Source organism: Trachurus trachurus (assembly GCF_905171665.1).
Source record: "Trachurus trachurus genome assembly, chromosome: 5".
In the NCBI taxonomy this organism is placed as follows: Eukaryota; Metazoa; Chordata; class Actinopteri; order Carangiformes; family Carangidae; genus Trachurus; species Trachurus trachurus.
In genome coordinates this window covers 10,664,290-10,688,000 of record NC_139896.1, presented here as the reverse complement: position 1 = coordinate 10,688,000, position 23,711 = coordinate 10,664,290, and the positions used below count along the sequence as shown (strand labels likewise).

General features: G+C 43.8%; 1 protein-coding gene across 1 annotated transcript; it reads left to right on the top strand.

Moving 5' to 3' along the window:
- Positions 1–587: 587 nt before the first annotated feature.
- On the top strand, positions 588–23,420 carry adamts9 (ADAM metallopeptidase with thrombospondin type 1 motif, 9; the record flags this gene model as incomplete). Its single annotated transcript, XM_083971600.1, has 28 exons — positions 588–684; positions 1,009–1,412; positions 3,091–3,253; positions 4,915–5,252; positions 5,940–6,023; positions 6,125–6,249; positions 6,473–6,513; positions 6,602–6,707; positions 7,501–7,647; positions 8,324–8,465; positions 9,100–9,204; positions 10,244–10,389; positions 10,756–10,937; positions 11,052–11,188; positions 12,029–12,146; positions 12,283–12,378; positions 13,487–13,653; positions 13,920–14,049; positions 15,076–15,202; positions 15,330–15,540; positions 15,669–15,833; positions 16,627–16,788; positions 17,710–17,829; positions 19,252–19,359; positions 19,441–19,608; positions 21,414–21,659; positions 22,860–23,021; positions 23,232–23,420. 28 exons carry the CDS (start codon positions 588–590, stop codon positions 23,418–23,420), a joined length of 4,386 nt encoding a protein of 1,461 aa, XP_083827726.1.
- Between the last annotated feature and the right edge of the window lie 291 nt (positions 23,421–23,711).

The following is a 23,711-nucleotide window of genomic DNA, read 5'->3' as shown; positions in this document are numbered from 1 at the left end:
GTATAGGCACTTCCTATATGGGTCACACCTCACTGTCATGGTCACCAATCTCAAACTGCCCACTCCTCTGAAACTTGATTAACCCAAAGCTATAGAAAGTGGACTAGATGTCAAATTGCACAATGGTACCCTAATGTGTCTATTTACTCCATGAAGTCAGGTATTTGGAGCACAAAGTAGTTAATGGAGTTTCTTAGTGTTAGTCATAGATCATATCATGCCCTCCACATTCGACCTATGTGACCACCCTTGTCACTACAGTATATAACGGGAGTGGCTTGGCTTCACTGTAGCACAAGTGTACCTTGCCTGGCTGATCCCGCCCCTAGTCGGGGAGAGAGCTGGTGCACAGCGGAGCCCATCGCAGTTGACTGTTTGAGCAGCAGTATGCATGTTCGCCAGGGACTCCGCGAAGCGCTCATGTCCCAGCAGTGTACTTCACCGCCCAGAGACCATCTACTCAAGAGTCGAGGATAATAAAATTGGATGAGGCAGGCGGACCGGAGGCGGAAAGCCCGGAGTGACCGGAGGAATACAGTATTACTACAGGACCGCAGGCTGCCGCACTCCTCTGAACGTGGACAATCATGCATGTGCTCTTCTGGGGCTTGGGGTTCCTACTATTCCCTGATTTCTTGAATGTGGTCGCATCTACAGGGAGATTGCTTCTGAATTCAAGCACAGGTAAAGTATCCGCTCCGACGACCCTCGCATGTCTCCCTCATGGAGTTATTTTGTAACACCCAGGGCGCAGAATGAATGAGTTTTGAATTCAGCCAAGCACATGACTTGCAGCGCTTTCTGGATTCCTAAAGTTCACTGACTATCATTTCCTTGCAATGCTGTAAAAAATGCTGTTTTTTCACAAAGAAGACATTGTTATTTACATTCTAACCTTTCGATTAACACATCTGGGCTCATTGATTTGCACCAATGCTATCGGACTGCTACTTAAACCTTAACTGCATCATTTTTATGGTTGTTATTCTGTCTTTTTCTTCTCCCTAGTAAAAGAGGAGCTCGGCGCTTATGAGATTGTAACACCGGTGCGAGTGAATGAAGCCGGTGACAAGTTTCCAACCAGTGTGCACTTCAAGAGGAAAAGACGAAGTTTGGACGAGAGCACCGGCAATACTACGGATCACTGGGCCTCGCCAAATATCCACTACAGGATATCTGCTTTCGGACAGAACTATCACCTCAACCTCACGCTGGATTCGGGATTTATCGCACCTTTCTACACTGTGACAATACTTGGAGTACCCCGAGAAGATAACATAACGGATTTTGCAACAGATGGGGCGGTGGAGGAGGAGGATGAGGAGGACACAGAGTTAAGGCACTGCTTCTATAAAGGACATGTAAATGCACAAGCAGAACACGCCGCGGTCATCAGTTTGTGCTCCGGACTGGTGAGTTTTTACGCACGGTTAGACCAGCCATGCATGTGATGACTTTACGACCGGGTGTTTTACTTTTCCACCATGGGCATTTAGGGGCCATTATTGCTTACACAAGCTTTGAAAGGCTGCCCCACCGCTGCCTTAAAAATGTGTGTTTTTTTCCCCCAGTTTTGCAAACTTGCGCGCGCCACCTGTTTTTCTGTATTGACCGTGCATGTGTCATGTAACTTCAAAAGTTACACATAATCGCATCTTTAAGCATGTTTTTCGAGAGAACTGGCCCTTTCCTAGTGTAAAACTTAATTTTAATATTTTACACACAATATATTTAATCAGTTGTTGTTGTTTTTTATCTTTATTTTAACTATCTGTGAGTGCATAACTTTTTAAAGTTTATATTTGTGGTAGGATCTTTTTGTTGGGCGCTTTCAGATACAAGTGATCTAAATCTCTAAAGAGCAGTGAACTGTGTTTACTTGTGAGGATCCCAGTTCCATTGCCCACAGTCAAGTTTAACGAACACTACATCTTACTCCCATGCTTCTCTCTGGTCTCCTGGTAGTCGGTTACGTCTTTACGCACGCTAGTACAGCGGGAGTGCGGGTGGTACTGACGTCATCACGAATTGGCCCCACTCCCTGGGTTGCTGAAGCATGAGTTTTAGAGTGGAGCAGAAGTGCACTCTGAGTTTATACATAGAAACCACAATGAAGTGACAGCTCCGAGTAAAGGGCCAATTTCTTACCAAATGACAAATCCAATTCAAATGTTTTAAAGCCACTGGTTTGGGAAACCAAGATGACATTTATGAACCATATTTTGTCTGAGGTCTGAGGGAACAGTTGTAGCCAGACAGGCAGTACTACTACTGGTGGCCACAATTCAATTTTATTCCTTTGTAACCAATGTGACAAAGAGTGAAGATATATTTTCTTTTGCCTTTGCCAACTCTATAGGTCAATCAACGTGCAGGTCATAGCGCAGCAATAGGAATAGTGTCTTACTCAAGGGAATGTAAGCAGGAGTCTTCACAGTTTTGTTCATGTAGTAAAATGAAATGTTTCCCAAATGATCGTTTCTCTCCCACTGTATTTTCCAGGGTTGTTAATATGACTTGTGACAGATAAGATTGTGCCAAACTTGTATCAGCCCTCAAGGTTGCCATGACGGTTCTCCACAGCTGATGAGCAACGAGTCAAATGTGCTTGGCATCACAAACCTTCAAATTACCCATCCAAATTAGCCATTCACACACATACAACATGCAATCATGCAATGTGAAATGCTCATAATGAGTCTTTCAGCATGCTTGCCAAAAGCATGCAGTCTTACTTTGTTTCCTGATAGGCATCACAGGTCTCACTGTTTTCCTTTTCCTCCTGTTTTGGGACCATTCTTAGATGCATGCAAATTCACTTATTTCACCTATTTATGAAGTCCCCTGGAGTCTTAACAGGCCACATTCCAGTGTTGCTTATCATATAATATATTTTTTAGATAAAGTGTATATTTACTTGTACATATGTACATACACACACATTAACTACAGTGTATTGGTGCTGCCTGTGGAGGTTTTGCAAGTTCTACAGATGTTTGTTTATGTTGATTCCCAAGATAAAATAAGCATTTACAGAAAATAGATGGATGGATGAAGACTAACTGCTATGCATTTTTCTCTGCTATGCAGCTTGGCACTTTCAGGTCTCCAGAAGGGGAGTATTTTGTGGAGCCCCTACATAGCTATCAAGGAGAACACTATGAAGAGGAACACACAAAACCTCATATTGTTTACAGGAAGAGTGCGCCCAAGAAACAGTCATCTGGGGAGGACTCAGCTTGTGACACTTCAGGTATGGTGTGTTCAATGATATTAGTATGCATGCATGTGATTTACAGACATTTTACAGTCATTTTGTGCACATATAGAACATTGATGCAACTTTCCCTCTACACTTAAACTTGCACACACATACACAGTCGCTGTATATGCCACCAAAATTCACACTTCAAAAAGGAGCTCCAGCCAATCAGCTGACATCAATCTAGATGTCACACCCAGTGTCCTCTTCCTACCTATTTCTCAGCAGCCCTCCCATATTTGTAAAGCAGTGTGTAAATGGATGGTTCATGTGCATGTGAGTGGGTGAGTGATTTCATGGGATACACATGGATTGAGAGATTGTTCTCCGTGCGCATACATTAACTGACCTTTAAATTGGTTCCCACAGACGTAAGCAGGCGTAATCATTGCATCACCCCAAAGTATCCGCTATCAGTTACAACAGGAACAGATTATGTAATAGTAACTGGCCTTATTGAGCTATTACTGTACTGTAATTGTACCATAGTACTGTACATTCATTTGCAGCTTATCTGGTTTAAACAAGCAAAACCATTAAATGTGAGGTAGATTTTGAAAGACAGATTAAAAAGAAGAAGAATATTCCTCTGCAGAGCTGGATTCTTTATTGTAGAGTTAAAGAAATTGAGGCTGAAAACAATGAGGAAATCGTGAAAGGAAATGTTATAGTTGTAAAATAATATATTGTAGTTCACTCATGTGGTTGATCTGCACTGTTTATTGTGAAATGGCAGCATGTCATTTTGACATTTTTCCCATGAGTAGGCTACAAATAGAAACGCAATGACTAAAATGAAAGACTGGTGTGAAACTATCTGGCCTCACATGTCATGCCTGCACAGCCCAGCACCTTCAGCTGCAGCACAGTAGTGAGGAAGCTGTCCAACTCTCACACACACAGGAAAAATCATTTGGAAGTTCACCCTTGTATCATCCCATCTCAGTTTACTGGCGGAACTTCCTGTTGACTCTTGTACTTCCTCTGCCTCTTTGATAAGAAAGTTTGGTAGACCCACTGCCATGAACATGCTGTGTAAATATAATAGCAAGGTGATGCCAACTTGAAATTGTCAAATAATCAAAACTAAAAAAAAAAAGCACTGAGGCTTTGCTGGTGGTCCAGAAAGTGTGATTTGCATGTGCTGAGAAAACAAAACAAAGTTAAGCATTCAGCACTTTTGTTGCCATGTCACGATTAAAATCAGGCTTAATTCCCCTCAGTGTTGAGAAGTTTTTCTGCTCAGTTCTTGGGCTGCCTTCTTTTGGTATGTGTGCTCCATTTTTTTATGGCTGGGTGCCAGGTTTACCTAGCCTGAACTCTTTGCCCTCTTCTCTCCCCTCTTCTGAAAGAGGAGGGAGAGAGAAAAAAGGCACTCCAGGCCATGTTCATTTGTCAACCCACTCTTTGAGTAACAATAAACAAAGGGGAGAAAAAGGCAACAGCATATTAACAATACCCACTTTCAGAAAGCCGTCTCACCTCATGCATCTCCATATTTAAAGCCACAACTTTAGCTTTACTGTAAACACGTTCATCACGACAAACAATTATTTATACCTTGTCTGTTTTTCCGAGTGAATGAATTTCCCCTCAGCACTGCATCTTTGTATATTTACACATGCTCCGTTCCCTCTGGCTTCTCTTTCTAGGACACAAACATAGACATAAGAGGCACAAGCTGAAGAGAAGGCCAGCAGCTGGGGTGACCACCGTGTCCAACGCAGCCCCTGTCGTCAGCGCTGGTATATTCAGTGATGTGGAGTCATTGAGTTCTGGCCTGGCCAACAATGTTTTACTCAGATCAGAGAGTGACAGCGCTGGTGCTAGACCATCAAATGATAGCAGTGGTGACTCAGGACCTCACAGGAGATCAAAACGCTTTCTCTCCTACCCGCGCTTCGTTGAAGTCATGCTGGTGGCCGACAGCAAAATGGTGGAGCATCATGGCAGCAACCTACAGCACTACATACTCACATTAATGTCCATAGTAAGTTCTGCTCTGGCCAATGGCTTCATGGCTGCTAGTAGATTGTTTGGTTGGCAGAAGTGGTTAACTGGGAGATAGAGCAGTGCATGTCTTTATTCCTGTTCACACATGAATGGATTGTAGCTATGTATATGAACATTGGTGAGATAAATGTATGTACCTGTCCCGCTTTGGTGTTTGTGCTGCAAGTCAGTTAGGCAGCACTTGGAGGTGGGCCATGGGAGGGAAAAGGGCAGCCTAGGGCAGGGGTAAACACCACTTTCAAACAGCCAGGGGGAAGAGAGGGCAGCTTGAGGGAGAGCCTGTCTGACAGCTGTGATGAATGTTAAAAAATAAGCTCAGGTATGTCACATAGGCAGCATACTCTCGGCCACTTCAAATACCAACTTCCGCAGGCGTCTGGGGCCGACAGTCCTCAGGGGGAGACCGAGATGACCTATATTTTGTTCTTGGCGAAAGCTGCCTTCTCCGCAGGGGCTTAGGCCATTATCAACTTGATTCTCCAATCAACCAAATTCTCCTGTACTTGCTTGAAACCGCAGGAAGGTAGTCCTTGATAGAGATGGTCAGATTTCAGCTGCATTAAGCTAAAGAAAGTGTTGTAACATATTGAGGCTAGTCTTCAGATTGAACGTTTACTTTATTTGGTTCAGAGGTTTGAGCGTGTGTTTTGTTTCCTCTATTCAGGTGTCTTCCATCTACAAGGATCCCAGCATTGGCAACCTGATTAACATTGTCATTGTAAAGTTAGTCATCATAAACAACGAGCTGGTAAGAATACCACATTTTCTTTTATCTCTATGCGTACCAACAAGTAAATGATGTACACACTTGTCAAATGAATGATCCCTGTTTTTACTTCTTTTTGTCAGGATGGTCCAGTCATTTCATTCAATGCACAGACCACTTTAAAGAACTTCTGCATTTGGCAGCAGAGTCAGAACATCCTGGATGATAACCACCATTCCCACCACGACACTGCAATCCTCATCACCAGGTGCAAAAAGACATCAAAGCTTTCTCCCGATTTCAGCTCTGCAATAAATATAGAATGACTTTGAGAATAAATGGCATCAAAGACTTCAAATGGGGTCCAGATGCCTGATGAGTGGAGAACTACTTTTTTGGGGGGAAAATAATCTAAATAAGGAAAACAGCCCGAGGGTCTTCTTTTGTTTACTGCCACTGACCATGACCCATTATCTTTGTCCCCTCCACAGGCAGGACATCTGCAGAGCAAGAGATAAGTGCGACACCTTGGGTAAGTGTGGTTTTTTACAAGAAATTGATGAACTGGTGGAGAGTGATTATGTTAACAGGAAAACTGAAATAGCTCTGTTGTTATTTAGGGCTTGCAGAGTTGGGGACGGTGTGTGATCCATACAGGAGCTGCAGCATCAGTGAGGACAATGGACTCAGCACTGCCTTCACTATTGCCCATGAACTTGGCCATGTGTAAGTACATTATATCTCAGCTGGTACTGAATGTTCACCTCAGTGAAAGCTTTTGCCCGAGTGAGACACTGGTACAGCTTCAAAAGTCTTTCTGAGAATCCAAAAATACCTCACCAGCAGATGGAGATCAAGGTATCTGGCGCCTTTGGACCACACACCACTTGTACATTCCTCCTTCTTCTCTCAGTAATTTCTGATGCCTTTGTTTGTATCTGATCACATCTCTCATTATTCCCCCCCTTTCATTTTAAGAGAAAAGAGTCTGTAATTCAATTCTCATAATTTAAGTTAAACAAACACAGTTTTTTGACCACTGACTGTCAGCAAACTCTGCATTGTCCAAAGTCCTGAGCCAAAAAGACTTTGGTGGGGGCTTGGGGGGTGAAGGTGGAAGGGGAGGGGCTGCGATACTGGTGACTGTTACAGACCTTAACAGCCCTCATCATCTCTAACTACCCCCATCTCTAACTCTGCAGCCACTAAATTGTTGAATTCCATGTTTATCCACAGCAAGTGATGACAACATGCTTGATGGGTGCTTAGTCCCAGAGCTCAGTGTTTTATGGTACCTGTCATGGGCACTGAGTAGTTGTGGCTTTTTTAGGCTGTACCTGTCAACCACTAATCTGGATTGTATCCGCAAGATCATCTTCCTTTACATTGTTCACAGTCAAACAGTGGTTTTACCAACCAGTATATTTTTGTCTCCTAAATGACAACCAACATCATTCTTATGAGGAAAAAGTAAAGAGAACCAATCTTCAACCCCTTTTTTTTCTCTTCTGTCTGCTAGGTTCAACATGCCTCATGACGACAGTAACAAGTGTAAGGAGGATGGCGTCAAGATTCAGCAACATGTGATGGCTCCCACACTTAACTACAACACAAATCCTTGGATGTGGTCCAAGTGTAGCAGGAAGTACATCACAGAGTTCCTTGAGTATGTCACACTCTTTTCTTTAGCATTGTTCCAAAAACTGCATCGACATTAGAGCACGTAGATGTTTTTTCTAGTGATATGGAGACATCTCTGAACAACTCTAACAGCCCAGAATGAAACATGATATGCCAACTTGCGAGATCAAGTAAACACAACCTCAAAAGCTGCAGGCAAATATCCTTTAACGCTGCTGTATTATAGAGCTATCACAAGTATGTTTCCATAAACACACAAACACATGCATACAAGTATGCCGTTTTTTCCCCCCATTTTTCAAGGCCACAGCCAAAGTTTTAGGTCATATATTCAAACAAACTGCTATCATTTCTCTAGGTTGTTGCAGCTTCTAGTCTCTTCTCTCTTTTCAACCCATTGAGAAAAAACTAGGGACCAACTCTTGTAGGAAAGAGTGAATCTGGAAACTGTCCAAAACCCCTTTCCATACCCTCCAACTATTCTCTCTTTATCGCCCGACTCCTGACATCAGCACCACTTACTACATATAGCTGACTGCATATAAACAGAAACCTGTCAAGACACATAAGCAGTCTGTACAGTACAGGTTCTAGATATGCACAGAAAGTTGTCCTCTCCGGCTGTACTGAGTGTGTTTTCTGTCTGTGTCTCTTGTTTTTCTCTTTTTTCTTTAAGTCATTTTATTTTTATTTCTTAATAGCACAGGATATGGTGAATGCTTGCTCGACGAACCCGTTTCTAGGCCATACAGTCTCTCGCAGCAGCTGCCTGGACGGATATACAATGTCAATAAACAGTGTGAATTGATATTTGGGCCGGGAACACAGGTGTGCCCTTATATGGTAAGTGGAGTCACTGTGCAAAGCTAAACTGTCATGTAACATGTGTGGGTCTCTGAGGGAAGCTCTTTGTGTTAGGATCATGTGCTGAAGAGGCTCTCAGCTGAGTCCAAAGCCTTTAAAGTCACTTGCTGTTTAAGCAAGTGATGGTAAATGTAAAATTAATATGTAAGACATGATATCTTAGCTATAAATTCTGGCAATAATTCTTTAAAGTATGAATAAGAAAAAAGATTGATTCAGGCTGAAACCATAGCATAACACAGTTATAACATATTTATCTTGAATTGTAGAGGAACAGCGCAGAAGTGTTTCCATAATAAGCTCAACACCTGGCACCATGAAATAGTTTTCTTGGCTCACATTTTGGGCCCAGACAGAAAGGGCAGGCAAGGGACTGACTGAGAAACACCTGGCACATGAGACGGCTGATACAGCAAATTTAGTGCACTGAGTCTAATGTTTGATAATGTGTGATAAATCGGAATCTCTGCCAACTTGAGTTCATGTCTACAGTGAGGTTATTTAACATGACATGTGACCTGTTCATTTTTCTCAAATCGAAGCATTGACTGTGTTTGTTTTTGTGTATTTGTGTGTGTGCGTGTGTGTGTGGATGTGTTTGTGTGTTTATTAGACACAGTGTCGGAGGTTATGGTGCACCAGTCCAGAGGGTGCCCAGCAGGGTTGCAGGACTCAGCACATGCCATGGGCGGATGGCACTGACTGCTCCCCAGGAAAGGTAAGTGTGATGTGGAAATAAAGACGGAGGCCTAGACATACACTCGTGAGCACTGTGAAGTGAAAAAAAAATGAAAAGGAGAACGGCTTTTTATTTTTGACAATAAAAAAAAAACCTTTCAGGAGCAAGAAGTAACGAGATTGGATTTTATTAGAGCAGTGGAAAGCTTGTGAAGCGTTGCAGTACTTCATGGTGATGCCACATTTTTATCCGTTACATTATGGGGTTGATCGTCATATGGTTCTATGCTCTGATCTGACAATCCTCACTGCACCTCCTTGTGTTGATCTTTCAATGTTTCCAGTGACTCATGACCATTAAATTGTTCACAGGCGTTTTAACTTAGAGTGCATGATGACAAAAGAAAACATGTTTCCTAACATTTGCCAAAAATAAGAGCACTATTGACACATGTGTAAACTTTAGTAATTGCATGTGGCTGGTGGTGTAAGTAGGTGGTGTGAAGTTGTGAATGATACTTACTTTTTAGGCAACTGTCTTAGTGTAGCTTTTAATTAGGACTTTCGTACTAACCCCATCGCTTCCTGCCACAAAGACTGAGCAGACATGAAAGCGTCAAAGTCCAAAGATACACACACATGTTGGAACCTTTTCGTGTTTACACCAACCTCTCATCCCATGCTTTACAAGAGTGAACAACACTGAAATCACTTAAGCTTAAATCTGTTTGTTGAACAGTGTAAGAATATCCTCCTGTTATGAGCTGAGATACATTTATTGACTCTATGTGTGACGTTTTCTTGTCTCCTGTCCAGCCAGACCCAGGCATGAAATGTCTGTTTCGGTTACTCTTTTTTCCATTTGCTTCAGAGTATAATTTCTCCCAGATTAGCATCAAAGCACGGGAAAGCAGATAGATGTGTTGCCAGTTTTATGGATAAGATTTCATCTGCTCACTCTGTCTGTTCCTGGGCCTTTTTTTCTACTTTTTCTCTGTGTTACTCTTCAATCTTTCTCTCTTTTCACTTGCCTTCATTCATTTGTCTTCTCTCTTTTCCCTTCCTCTCTCCCATTGCAGCACTGCAAACATGGCCTGTGTATAGCCAAAGAGCATGATGCCACACCTGTGGAGGGGGCCTGGGGAGTTTGGAGCCCTTTCGGTACCTGCTCACGGACATGTGGCGGGGGCATCAAGATTGCCGTGCGAGAGTGCAACCGACCCGTGTGAGTAGTCCCTCTCTTTGTAGTGATGCATGCCCACTGGACCTTGTCTCCATCTCAGCTGCCAAAGTCAATGTTCCATAGATCAATTTTCCTTAAGGGGATTCTTTCCATAGCTAGTGTTCATCAAGACAGGCTCTCAGATGGCTCAGTTGGTTGTTTCCTGGGAAATACAGAGATCACTGAGTCTTCTTGAATGTTGCCTTTCATCCTGGTTTAATGGACAGATAGAAAAGAACTGGGCGTGATGAAAATGAATCTCTATAAGTAGGCAGTAGTGGGGAAAAAATGCTCGCTAAAGCATCCACTTAAAATGTTTACTAAATTAGACCTATGATTGTCCACTCCCTTCTTTGAATTCACTCCCAGGCCCAGGAATGGAGGAATGTATTGTGTTGGTCGCCGGATGAAGTTTCGTTCCTGTAACTCTGAGCCCTGCTCCAAGCAGAAGAAGGACTTCAGGGAGGAGCAGTGTGCTGCTTTTGATGGCAGGCACTTCAACATCAACGGTCTACCTCCAAATGTTCGCTGGGTGCCCAAGTACAGCGGAAGTGAGGATCTTTTTTTTTTTTTTGAGCTCATAATTAGAAGATATAATATAAGTTTTGTATTGTTTTCTATCAGTATTAAGTATTAATCTATGACTGTGTTCCCCTCTCTGTCAGTCTTGATGAAAGACAGGTGTAAGCTGTTCTGCAGGGTGGCAGGCAGCACGGCCTACTATCAGCTCAGGGACAGGGTCATTGATGGCACGCCGTGTGGACCTGATACCAACGACATCTGTGTCCAGGGCCTGTGCAGGGTAAGCCTCCTCATGCTTATTCACTTAAGAAACCTTTGGCTTTGTGGTTTTAAAATCATATGGGCAGCAAAAACTTGATATCATCTTTTCTGCATCAACACAGCAAATATTTTCAAAAAGCAACGCAGTGCATTGCCAAACCAGACTGTGTTTATATTCCTCACCCCTGTGACAGATTTGGTTTGAGAGCTTGATTACTAACACACCATACACATCAATATGCTTCTCGAAAGAAGCAGTGGGCTGCTCTGTGTACAATTTGAACCACACACAGTGTTTTGGTTAGATTGTGGTTTAGTTAGTTTCCCTTCCAGCCTTGGCAAGTTTTGATCCGTGCTGCTGCACTGAAGCTCAGCTCTTCATCTTTGGTAGAAATCAAAAATGTCTCTTGCTACAACCAATTACAAGCAGAAAAACCCGTGCCATTTCTGGTGTGGTTTTCGGGGAAAATTTATTTCAGATGGGTGTCAGTAATATGGCTGCAACTCAATAAGTTCTTGTGTAACTATTTGAAGGGTCAGTGGGTTTAATTTAATTCCTTCGCGATCAATATATCATCAAGAAATAAAGTCACGGCCAAGTGGATTTTTGTCACATGTTAACATCACAGTGTTGAACTTTTGCCTGGAATTAAAAAGTGTTTGCTGAAGAAACTCCTTTAATTTTGTTTTGAAAAATCAGCCAGAGTTGCCTGTTTTTTGTAGCCTATCACTGCACTGCTCTTTGATTTCATTTTCCCTTTATCCCTGTCCTCTTTCTCGCCTTTATCCTCAATCCCATCCCTCTTCCTGTCATTTTATATTTTACCCTCCCCTCCTTTCTTACCTCTTTACTGAGCAGCAAGCGGGCTGTGACCATGTATTGAACTCTAAAGCCAGGAGGGACAAATGTGGCGTGTGTGGAGGTGACAACTCCTCCTGCAAAACTGTTGCAGGCACCTTCAACATTGTCCGCTATGGTGAGCCACAGTCTATTTTTAAACTTTCAGCAAATGCTTTATTGCTTCAACACACGTTAACTCGTGCCTAGACATCAGAATAAATAGCACCAACAGTATGTTAATGTTTTAAACACCACACTCGTACCATTTGCAGGCTATAATGAAGTAGTGCGAATACCCAGTGGTGCTACAAATATAGATGTGCGTCAACACAGCTACTCAGGGAAACCAGAGGATGACAACTACCTCGGTAAGATGTCCAACATTTTGTTGTATTTTATTGGAAACGCCTCTTGCTTGACGACCTGCGTGTTTGAGATCTCCTTGCTTGTCTATGTGAATGACAGTGTTCAGACTGTAGCGTGAAGTCTTGTACTGCAGAGGTGCTGGCATGTAGTGTGCCAGAACGAGGCCTGTGGGTACCATTCCAGTTAGGAGGTAGTTTACAGGCTTTTGTGTTAAATGTGCGTTTTTGTTTTTTTTCATTTAATCTGTGAATGCATGTCTGTCTGTTTCATACAATATACCTGTCTGTCATCTGGATATGGCTGCTTCGTCAGCTAATAGTGTGCATGTCTTGTTGCCATGAGCATGTTAATACTTGAGCTCAGATAGCCCTCTGGGTACCATTCCATTAAGGTCAGTAAGTGTGCGTCTTGCATGTCTTGTTGTTATTTCTTCCATTCTCCAATTGTGTTTGTTTGCTTGGCTATATGTCACCCTGCAAACTTCTGAACATTGTTTTCTCAGTTATCACCCTCTGTTGTGTGTGTGTGTGTGTGTGCGTGTGTGTGTGTGTGTGTGTGTGTGTGTACTTGTATGTATTTGTGTATGGGCACAGTCATTAGAGGCCCGAAGTGGGGACGGTTTTGTCGGAATGAGGGCCGCTCTCCACGCTCATATTAGTGCAATGTGTGAAATGGCGAGGAAAGTAAAGGCAGGAAATTAGCTCCATAATCGCATTAGGGTGAATGAGTGCAGCAGACTGGCTCTTGAACAGAACAGGATGCCCCTGGATGGAACTTCTCCAGGAACAGAGGATTATTTTACCCCAATAAGGCTTTACTGCAACCCTCAGCACGTGGCCTTACTGTAAATGAAAATCTGAGCTGCAGTGTTGCCAAGCTGCACTGTCACATGTGCAAACAAGCTATTGTTTTGTTTATATGAGCTGGTTTGTGTCACAAGAACAGCCATCCTCAGAAAACCTCTCATTTTTTCAGCGGTTGGAGGTTTTTGTTTTTTGTTACTAATTAAGCAAAGACAGTTTGATCTGATATCAAACACGTCTCATTCTTGTCCTCTGTTCCGGTGGGACCAAGCACAGAAAGTGACTGCTGTTTTCTGTCTCCCTGCAGCCATATCAAATAGCCGTGGAGAGTTCCTGCTTAATGGAGAGTTTGTGGTCAGCATGTTCAAAAGGGAAATCAAAGTAGGAAATGCCGTCATCGAGTACAGTGGCTCTGACCATGTCATTGAGAGGATCAACTGTACTGACCGTATCGAAGAGGAGATCATTGTCCAGGTAAGGCATCATGGTGACTTAGTTTGCCATGCAGGAAGTGTAAATCTTGACTATTTTAGAGGCATTATAACAAGTCAAACATACAGCGTGTAACCTAAGACATAACTTGGAGGATATTTAGGATGCAGTAACTTAAATGTTTCTGCAGGCTTGGCCCCAAAAGTCTTTGCTTTTAGTTTTGAAGAAATGGAAAATCGCTGATGTAGAAAAAAAAAGATACTCTTACAGTCTTATAACACATATCACATTGCTTGCATTTTCCCCAGGTGCTGTCTGTGGGGAACCTTTACAACCCAGATGTCAGGTACTCCTTCAATATCCCTATAGAGGACAAACCTCAGCAGTTCTTCTGGGATGCCTATGGGCCCTGGCAGGAGTGCAGCCGTCTGTGCCAAGGTGAGGGGGAGGCACACGGGGTTGGCAGGGCGAGGCGATGGGAGTAGTAGATGATAAATGGAGTGGTGAGGGCAGAGATGAGAAGGAACAGAGAGAGGAGACATGGGAACCACAGAGCCAGAGGCATAAGGGGGAGCAGATTGTCTGGCTAAACTTGACAAGCCCATGCTAGACATATAGGTTTTGGAACAAGTGATTAAAGCTCAACTTCATAGTATGCTCTGGCACTTTACCTTCTTTGGCATGACAGTGGATATGTCAGAGTGCGGGGGTGTGCAGAGGAGGATTGCAGGTAAACTCGAAAACCTGTTGTGTGTTATGAGTCTAACACTTTGTTTGAGAATCTCTTTCCCTACTTTCTGACACTTCCCTGCTTGAACAACCAGCAGTAAAATTCCAAAAAGAAACCAAAGAGTTCACACGGCAGGATAAACGGCTAACAAGTAATTCCCTCAGCACCTTTGATTCTCAGATTTATGTGGCTTTTCTGACACTATGGGACACACTAAGCTCTCACAGCACCGACCTGCAAAACTTAATAACTTGAGGTACTGATAGAGAATCTATTTCCTGGAGCCACATGAGGTTTAAATCTCTCCCCCCCTACAGTACAGTAGGTGCACTGTGATTCAGTGCAGAGATGTCAAGACAAGAGCCAAGGTGAAGCACACACACACAGTGTCAGTATTCATAGTGATGCTATGGTGATCTATATTGTGCCTGAGCAAGCTGTTGCATTGACTCAGACATCTACTTGCAAGGTAGATTTTGTAATTTGAGTCACAAATTCCTGCATACTTTTTTGTAAATCGCCTTTCAGAGAGCAACATACAGAAGGAAAAAAAGTCAATTTTCTTTACTTGAAGGCGTCAATGTGCAACCTTTTCTTTAATATCCTTGAAAATAAAATGGAGACAATCACAGAAAAATGCTGCTGCGGGTTCAGTTTTATTTGATGCATTGTGCTTAAGATTTTTAAGAGAGACGACTGTGACTGACGACCTGCATCATTTTTTCTTTTCGTAGGAGAGCGGAAGCGAAAGATTCTCTGTAGCAGGGAGTCGGACAGGGTGGTGGTGTCAGACCAGAGGTGTCACGGCACAGCCAGACCTGCTGTCATCACTGAGCCCTGCAACACTGAATGTGAACTCAGGTTTGTTTTGCCAATTTAACTGACCTTTAGTCCGTGTATGACCCAATCATGAAGCCTAACCAGTGAAGAACCAATTCTTCACTTAGTTGATGAAAACACTGACAAGAATGTATCACCCTGGACGCAGGTGGCACGTGGCCCGTAAGAGTGAGTGCACGGCTCAGTGCGGCCTGGGATATCGTACCCTGGAAATATACTGTGCCAAGATCAGCCGTGCAGATGGCAAGACCCAGAAGGTTGATGACCGATACTGCAGCAGTCAGCGCAAACCTGATGACAAGGAAGGTTGCCATGGTGACTGTAACCCAGGTGGCTGGGAGTACTCTCCTTGGTCGGAGGTGAGGATTGCTTTAAGGAGCGTGGGCTCTGTGTGCGAGCGCGATCCCCTTGTTTGTCAAAGTTTATTGTGGGTTGTGTACGTGTGTTTACAATTGCTGATGTCATGTTCAAACGTTTTGCACTGCAGTGCTCCAAGAGCTGTGGAGGGGGCACCCGCCGTCGAGGGGCAGTGTGTCGAAAGGCAGCTGAGGCTGGCGGTGATGAGAGCAAATGCAGTCAAAGGGACAAGCTGACCGTCCAACCCTGCAATGAATTCCTCTGTCCACAATGGAAGACTGGTGACTGGTCTGAGGTCAGTTCAGTTCTCATTTCATTCTCTGTGCACTTAGAGGAAAATCCGATATCTAGCAGTCTCATGAAAGTGGAGAGGTTGAGGCAATTAATGTTTACTTTAAAATGTTTCCATTTTGGAATTATGTAATTAAAAACCGTTATTGTGTCTTCTGTGTTAAGACATTTAGTTACATAAAGCTTATGCACATACAGTATATCTGTGAGGATCAACACACAGGCACTGGTGTTTATGGAGCCTGGTTAACTCAGTATCAAGAGACACAGGCTTTAGTGTAAATACTGTAGTTTTGAGCCAGCGATGATCTGGGTCAAATGTAAAATCCCAGAGTTGATTGTGCATGTCTCAGCTGTGGGAGAGTTACTCCCCTGCTTCCACTGCAGTGAATGTTGGGAAACTTGTGATTGCAGGCTAAGATGCTATTTAACTGTCGTACAGGTTACACATTGTGAAGCGAGGGGCTTGAAAAGCTTTGGGCTGCATTCCAGGAATATTTTAAATCTCCCATGTGGTGCAGCTAAATACAGACGTCTACACTTTACTGTATACCCACTGTGTACACTGGGCTCACACATAAATAAACACACTTGCCCTATTTTTCGGTTCCTTACAATCACCCTTGGTTTTGAAATCTGCATATTCTGCTTTACACAATGCCAGATGATCTTAATCTGTTATAAACTGTACATTCCAGCAGGCTCAATGGTACCAGTATTACAGTATAGTATACAAGTATTCATGTTATTTACTTTATATATACTGTATGGAACTAAAAAATCTGTAATATTTACAGTGCCTCGTGACTTGTGGGAAAGGCTACAAGCACCGTCAGACGTGGTGTCAGTTTGGTGAGGACCGCCTCGACGATCACTTTTGTGGCTCATCTAAACCTGATTCTGTGCAGACGTGCCAGCAGCAGGAGTGTGCCTCCTGGCAGGTCGGACCCTGGGGACAAGTGAGTCACCTTCCTATATATGGTAGACACTATTTTGCCCAGTGCTCATCACTGTGATGGAAATTATACTAAATAATCTTGGGTTTATGTTCCAGAAGAGGTTTGACAGCATATCACTGTATCAGAAAAGAAAAGATGCAGTTTGGTCCAAATGTCTAAGTCCTGTTTCCCATATACTGTATATCAACTGGCTGAGGTACTTTTCTGATGAATTCTCCCATGATATAAACCAAAGGGAGGACACAGATAAGCTAGGCTCCTCATTTTTTTCCTTTTCCCTGTTTGGACACTGAGCACATCCTGCAAAAATAAATATACAAAAACGCTGGATGAGCTGAGTAGGCGTGTTCTTCTACAAATCTTTGCATAGGTTTATGTATACAGTACATGCTGTCTGTGTGTGTGTGTGTGAGTGTGCGTGCTCAGCCCCATTCGTGTGTGCACGGAGGACTGAACAGCCACCCAAAAAATGCGAAACATTTTTGTGCCCCCCACCAGAGGATGTGCGCATGTTAAGGTATATTTGAAGTTGTTTAATGAAGCGTTGTCAAATGGTAGTTGAAGTTGCCGCCACACAAGTTTGACCCTGTTTCAGTGGAGGCAATGAGGCAGAAGAGAACGCGGGGTAGTACGCTCTGACTTGGCTACAGTGGAAAAAGGACAATGCAATGTATATGAACAAAAGTTCCTCACGAGTTTGGTTTTTGAAACTCATCTGCTCGAAACTTAGATCTTTCGATGTTTCCTGTGGGAAGGGAATCGTTAAGTCTGGTTTACAGTGTCTTGGTGTACTTTGTGTATGGGGTTTATAGGCTCAGATGAACTGTCTATTTTTTGCCATGCCGTTTTCTCGGTTTGGTCTTTAGCTGACTGTTACTAATGTTCCCCAACCACCCCCTTTTTCCCTCTCTTTGAACATAGTGCACTACCTCGTGTGGGCCAGGCTACCAGATGCGAGCGGTGAAGTGTGTGGTTGGCTCTTATGGTGCTGTCATGGATGACACAGAATGTAACGCTGCCACAAGACCCACTGACACCCAGGTAAGAAGGCCATCATCATTATCTTTTTCACATCTTTTCGTCTTCCTTGTAACATCTCAGTTTTACATCGTCTCTCTTTATGGTTTCATTGTTGTAACAGCGACGGTTGTTCCATGGTTTAGTCTTGAGAAGAAAGCATCCACATTCATGCACACTGCCCCTGAAAAAAGACCCCGTTAGACACACATTTCATCACTACATGGTATGAAAAGTCATGCTACAGTTTCAAATATTTGGAAACGCAGGATGAGAAAGTGTGCTGTTTCGCTCGGGTTGAAGTGTGCAACGGCCGTGTCGTCAAAATCGGTTTGCGCATCTGCTAAGTGTTCCACACGAACACAAAGAGGTGCAGAAAACCCAAAGAAACCTATTTTGAGCTGAATGAGAGTTTTGTTTGGTCAGCATGGGGCGTAAACCCATTTCAGAGGGCTGAGCATGCAGACTCAGGATGAGGCCCCCTCTAGTCGAAGCGGCTCTTAATTCCGGTGCCTGGGCCGGCCGAGCCAGTGACCCTGAAGCAGTCGCCCCACCTCGTTGTGATTCTAACCAGCCAGCCATGAAGTGGGCCACCAGGCCGCCTGTCCCACCACCGGCAGCCACCAGGCAACACTTGAAAATGAGGGACAGAAAGCTGGATGGAGGTCTGTCTGAGTACCAGGAGGAGAGAGGTGGAGGCAAGAGATGCTGTGCTGCTGCACACGTCCTCACATAGATTGGAGAAAGGCTGAACAGTTATGGACACTGGTTGGACCTACTGTGTACTTGTAAAAGCTGTAACAGAGCAGTATACACACTTATACAGAATCATCACAAAGCCTGTTATATTTTATCAGTAAAATCATTTCAAATGTCACTGACGTGATGTGTGCGTCGAGCTACTTTAAGCTCTGCCATGAGGCCTATTTGTTTCTGTTAGGTGGAGGAGTGTGGAATGTGGAGCCTGCTCAGATCCTGTGCGACCTGATTAGGGCCTTCATTCCTAGGGACTGGGGGTCAGAGGGCACCAGAGGGCATGGGGGGGGAGAGGGCGGAAGGTGAGGGACAAGGGGGTGGATTAGGGGTGGAGTTTACAACCACGCCAGCATGGGCATTGGAGCCCTGAATACCACTCCACTATGACCTGTTATGACAGGGATCAGGGCTTTATGCTGAGTGGCTTACTGCCACAATCCATAGTTTGAACTGACGGGGCGGACCCTGTTAATGTTGTTTTGGTAAGGTGGGGGGAAAGGGTGATGGGAAACACAACTGCTCTCAAACTTAGAGCTGAAGGAATATAGTTTAAGTTGTTAATGACTGTCCCATGTCAGAGGAGCTATCTCTGATATTCATGGTATTTTGTAGTCAGGGACAGATGTTGTTACAGTATATTCATTTTGTTAATCACTGCATGAACGGGTGTTTGTGTCCTCCCTTCCACAGGACTGTGAACTGGCTCAGTGTCCCAGCAGCCACCCTGTTCCCCCAGGAACCAAAGTCCCCTCCCACCAGGGCCACAAAACCCAGTGGCGGTTTGGTTCCTGGACCCAGGTTGGTTGTCCTGTCACATCTTCAATCCATTTATCTTTTTGTTGGTTTCCAGCTTCTTAATCTGTTTCGTCTTTACAACAGTGTACTGCCAGCTGCGGCAAAGGGACACGGATGCGCTATGTGAGCTGCCGTGACAACCAGGGTGGTGTGGCAGAGGAGTCGGCGTGCGCCCACCTACCGAAGCCCCCTGCCAGAGAAGTGTGCTCAGCAGTGGCCTGCGGACAGTGGAAAGTGCTGGAATGGACAGTGGTAAGGAAATCACCCGTCATCATTGTTTAGTCAGTTGTTCCTGACCCGGTTGTCAAAATCTCAAAATCACAATAATAAACGCATGAATTTCATATTAAGTGGACATGTGTTCAGCCAGTGTTGTAGAGGACAGTTTCAAACAAGTGGACATTTGGAGAATGTTTCCTGTTGAATCATAAAGCATTTCCCCTCAGATCTGCATCTAATTACTCTGACACCACTATTGATTAACCAAAAATTGTGTCATCAATATTACCATCCAGATGTTTTTCTTCTTCTGCATTTCATTATATTCCACATTATGCTTCACCTACGCAGACAATTAGTGTCTTTGCACATGATGTAGATGTTTGTGTGAGCAGCAGCGATGCAGAGACAGGGTGGCAGCTGCAAGGCAAAGACTGGAGGTGGAATAAGGCTGGAGAAGCAGTACATGTCTTTCTATGGTTGTGCAGACAAGTGTGTGTTTGAATTCATTGCGGTGACAATATTTCAACACAGTGAGAACGTTGAGGCCAGACCTCACAACATGAGGGTTAAGACTTGACTTAAGGGTTGTGGTTGGAACTAGGTTTAGGTTTGGGTAAGGAGTTATAGACTGCATTATGTCAATGATAGTCCTCACAAATACAGGAATACCAGCAAACGTCTGTGTGTTTGTGTCTGCATGTGTGTGTGTGTAAGTGAGAGAGAGAGAGAAATGGAGTTTCTGGAGCTGGGAGATGTGAGGGGCTGCAGTGAGGGGCTCCAGTCTTGTTTACAGATGTTTCTCATCAGAGTCCTGGTGATACAGTACAGCCAGACTGCAGGTCTGGTCACCATACACACACACACACATGCAAACACACCCACGCATATACCACCAAGCCAAAGACACTCATTGACCCCTGAAAAGGAAATAGTTCATCCCAAGGCCAAAAAAGATTTCAGAGGCCTAGCCTAGCCACAAACACAACACAACACACACACACACACACACACACACACACACACACACACGATCTAGTAACCCTAGGCAAAATGGCGTTCTATATCTTGCAGTGTCAGAACACTGTCATGACAGATTTTTGTTATTGTTCTCGGGGTCCACACAGCCCATAATATGTTATCCAACAACTTAATTTGGTGCTACATCATACACACTGACTTTATATATCTGGACCCTCCTTACAGTATCTATAATCATGTGAAATCCATAACATTGTGACAGAGCAGTGTAAACCTCTGTGCAGTATAATCCCAGGCGAGGTTTTAGAGTAGACAGCTGTTGCATAAGTATAATAGATCACTTTATGCAAAGGGAGGAGCTGTGGGAGACACCATTAGCGCTTGGTGGAGGATCTGCCTTGTGTTATTTTCCTAAAAAGAAAGGTTTGTACTTGGGTCTTTGGTAAAATATTTAAAAGGAGAGCTGTGTCGACATCCTCAACACCAAGTCAGTCTCGCATTCTGCTGATCTAGGAGCTTGGTTAGGATGTGGCTTGTCGTTGTTTTTGTCTATAAAATCTCTGGAGTTTTTAAAGATGAGCTGAGGAGTGGAGTGTTTCGATTTAAGTGGCATCACATTAACATCTGTATGTTGTTAACATAGCTCTGATGGTTGCCTCTGGTTTTGGCCTTGAGCAAGCTGTGGGAGGTTTTTTTGGCCAGTTCGGTGTCAAACAGCTGTAAATATGATCAACACCTTCAGGAAGGCAGGAAACAAACACACTCTTTGTTTGTGTGTGGATTTGTATTTGCATGTATTACACTGACATCTGATGTCTTTATCCACTCTGTGTGTGTGTGTGTGTGTGTGTTTCCAGTGCTCAGTAACCTGTGGCCAGGGGAAGACGACACGGCAGGTACTGTGCGTCATCAGCGACCAAGAAGTGAATGCTAGTGAGTGTGACCCAGACGATCGTCCTACCACAGAGCAGGACTGTGCTATGTCTCAATGCCCATCCCGCTCCAGTGATTCCCGACCTTTGCCGTCCTCACCAAACTCCAGCGCCAGGAACAACCTGCCCCGTAGCCAATCACACCAATGGCGGACTGGACCCTGGGGCGCGGTAAGGCGTCTTTATGCAATACACTGTCATTTCTATGCAGCCTGACATTTGTGCGGCTAAAGCCTCAGATTAAACTACAGTAGAGGAAATCTGGGAAATTGGTCAAATGAGAGGGCTGCTGAGCTGAAGCAGCTCTGAGGCTGTTTCTGTAAATGCTCCAACCATTAACAACTACTTGTCTTAAATAATGACTATTCTATTCATGTCTGTTCATATCACAAGCACAATATTTTCTTTGTGAACTGTAGTAAGTTCATTGATGACCTTAAATAATGACTCATGCACTACAACAATACTCTGCCATAGTTTCAGACAATCACTGTCTCAGTTAAACCAAATGATCAAAGGAAAACATTGCGAAATTGTACTTTATTTTATTGAGACGATTGACACCCCTCTCACGTTGGATGGTGAATATGATGCAACAGTGGGTAGTTGGTTTGTTTTGTTAAGAGATGAAACAAACATGGGGCATTAATTAGTGAACATAAGAGTATGGCGCAGATCTTCTTCTAGCGTGAAGCGAATATCCATAGTTCCCAAAACATGGAAGGTTAGTTATTTTCATCCTACAGTGTGTTTTGGACACTGATGCAGACTTGGACGTTAGAAGTGAGGCTCAATGCTCCAAGAGCTGTAACCTCTGTAGGACGAAGCCTTTGTGATGTAATCCACAGGAAAGTGTGACCAAAGAGCCACAGGCTCCCCCTTCCGTGCATCCCTGTCTGTGTATTGTTCAGCACTGAAAGAAAAACTGGGTTAGTGATAACGTCTGCCCAAAAATAACACTGACCTTTAAATAATTCTGGGAAGTAATCAAAGCTATTTCTGACGATTCTTCCTTCCTCTGTCCTGTTTTAAATATACTAGCAGACATTGCTTATTTGACGTCGGTTGTCTCTTAACAATTGTTGTCTGAATTTCTGAGTGTGTGCTGTGTGCATACGGTATATACCGTGTACAGCCAATGTATTTATAAAAATGTGTGCAATGTGTCTATAAAAACAAAAACACACAATGATTTATGAGTTGGCAGCTGGGAGCTTTACATTTGTGTGTTTACTTGTCACCATGTGTAGATAGAAATGGAGGTAATGTGGACTCTGTCCCTCTGGGACTCATTTACACCCATACACTGAGAATCTGTTTGTGAGAACCATCTATTTGACAGTGCACACTCTTCTCTCTCTGTAAAAACAGTGCTCCAGCACATGTGCAGGAGGCTTCCAGCGCCGTGTAGTAGTGTGCCAGGATGAGAACGGCTACCCTGCCAACAGCTGTGAGGATCGCAGCCGGCCCAATGAGCAACGATCCTGTGAGTCAGGGCCATGTCCACAGTGGATCTATGGCAACTGGGGCGAGGTAAGACAGACAACACTTTACTGCATATGTGATTACAGTTTACTATGCACAAATATAGACGGCTCATTGTTTAGCTTAGGTAGAAAACTGTAAACTCTTTGATACACATTTGTGTTTGAATAATTACTTTGACTAATGCAGACATTTCTCTGTGTCAGTGAACTTTCCCCATATACATCTGTAAAACACAACCTCTCTTGTTGTCTTCAGTGCACCAAGCCATGTGGAGGTGGAATAAAGACAAGGCTGGTGGTGTGTCAGCGTCCAAACGGAGAGCGTTTCAATGATCTGAGCTGCGAGATCCATGACAAGCCACCAGATCGTGAGCAGTGCAATACTCAGCCATGCCCGTCTAGTCCCCACTGGAGCACAGACCCATGGAGCTCGGTACGCTCATAAAAAATACTCTATATCTTGTTTTTCAACCTCACATTTTTTCAAATACCTGTAGTCTTACGCTTTCATAAACAATCTGAAAGGGGCTGGATGAATATAGTGCTTTCGCACTGGAGAAATGACACCCTACTTCTCTACTTTTACTTTTAACCCCCTCCACTTCCTGCGCCCTCTCTGGTGCCCGCGATTGGTCAACGTTTCCTCAAGACATTCGGAAAGTTAATTTCTGTTGCACTTGAATGGCAAAGATATGCTCACTTGCAATACGCCAAAAAAAGTACAACATTATCATTG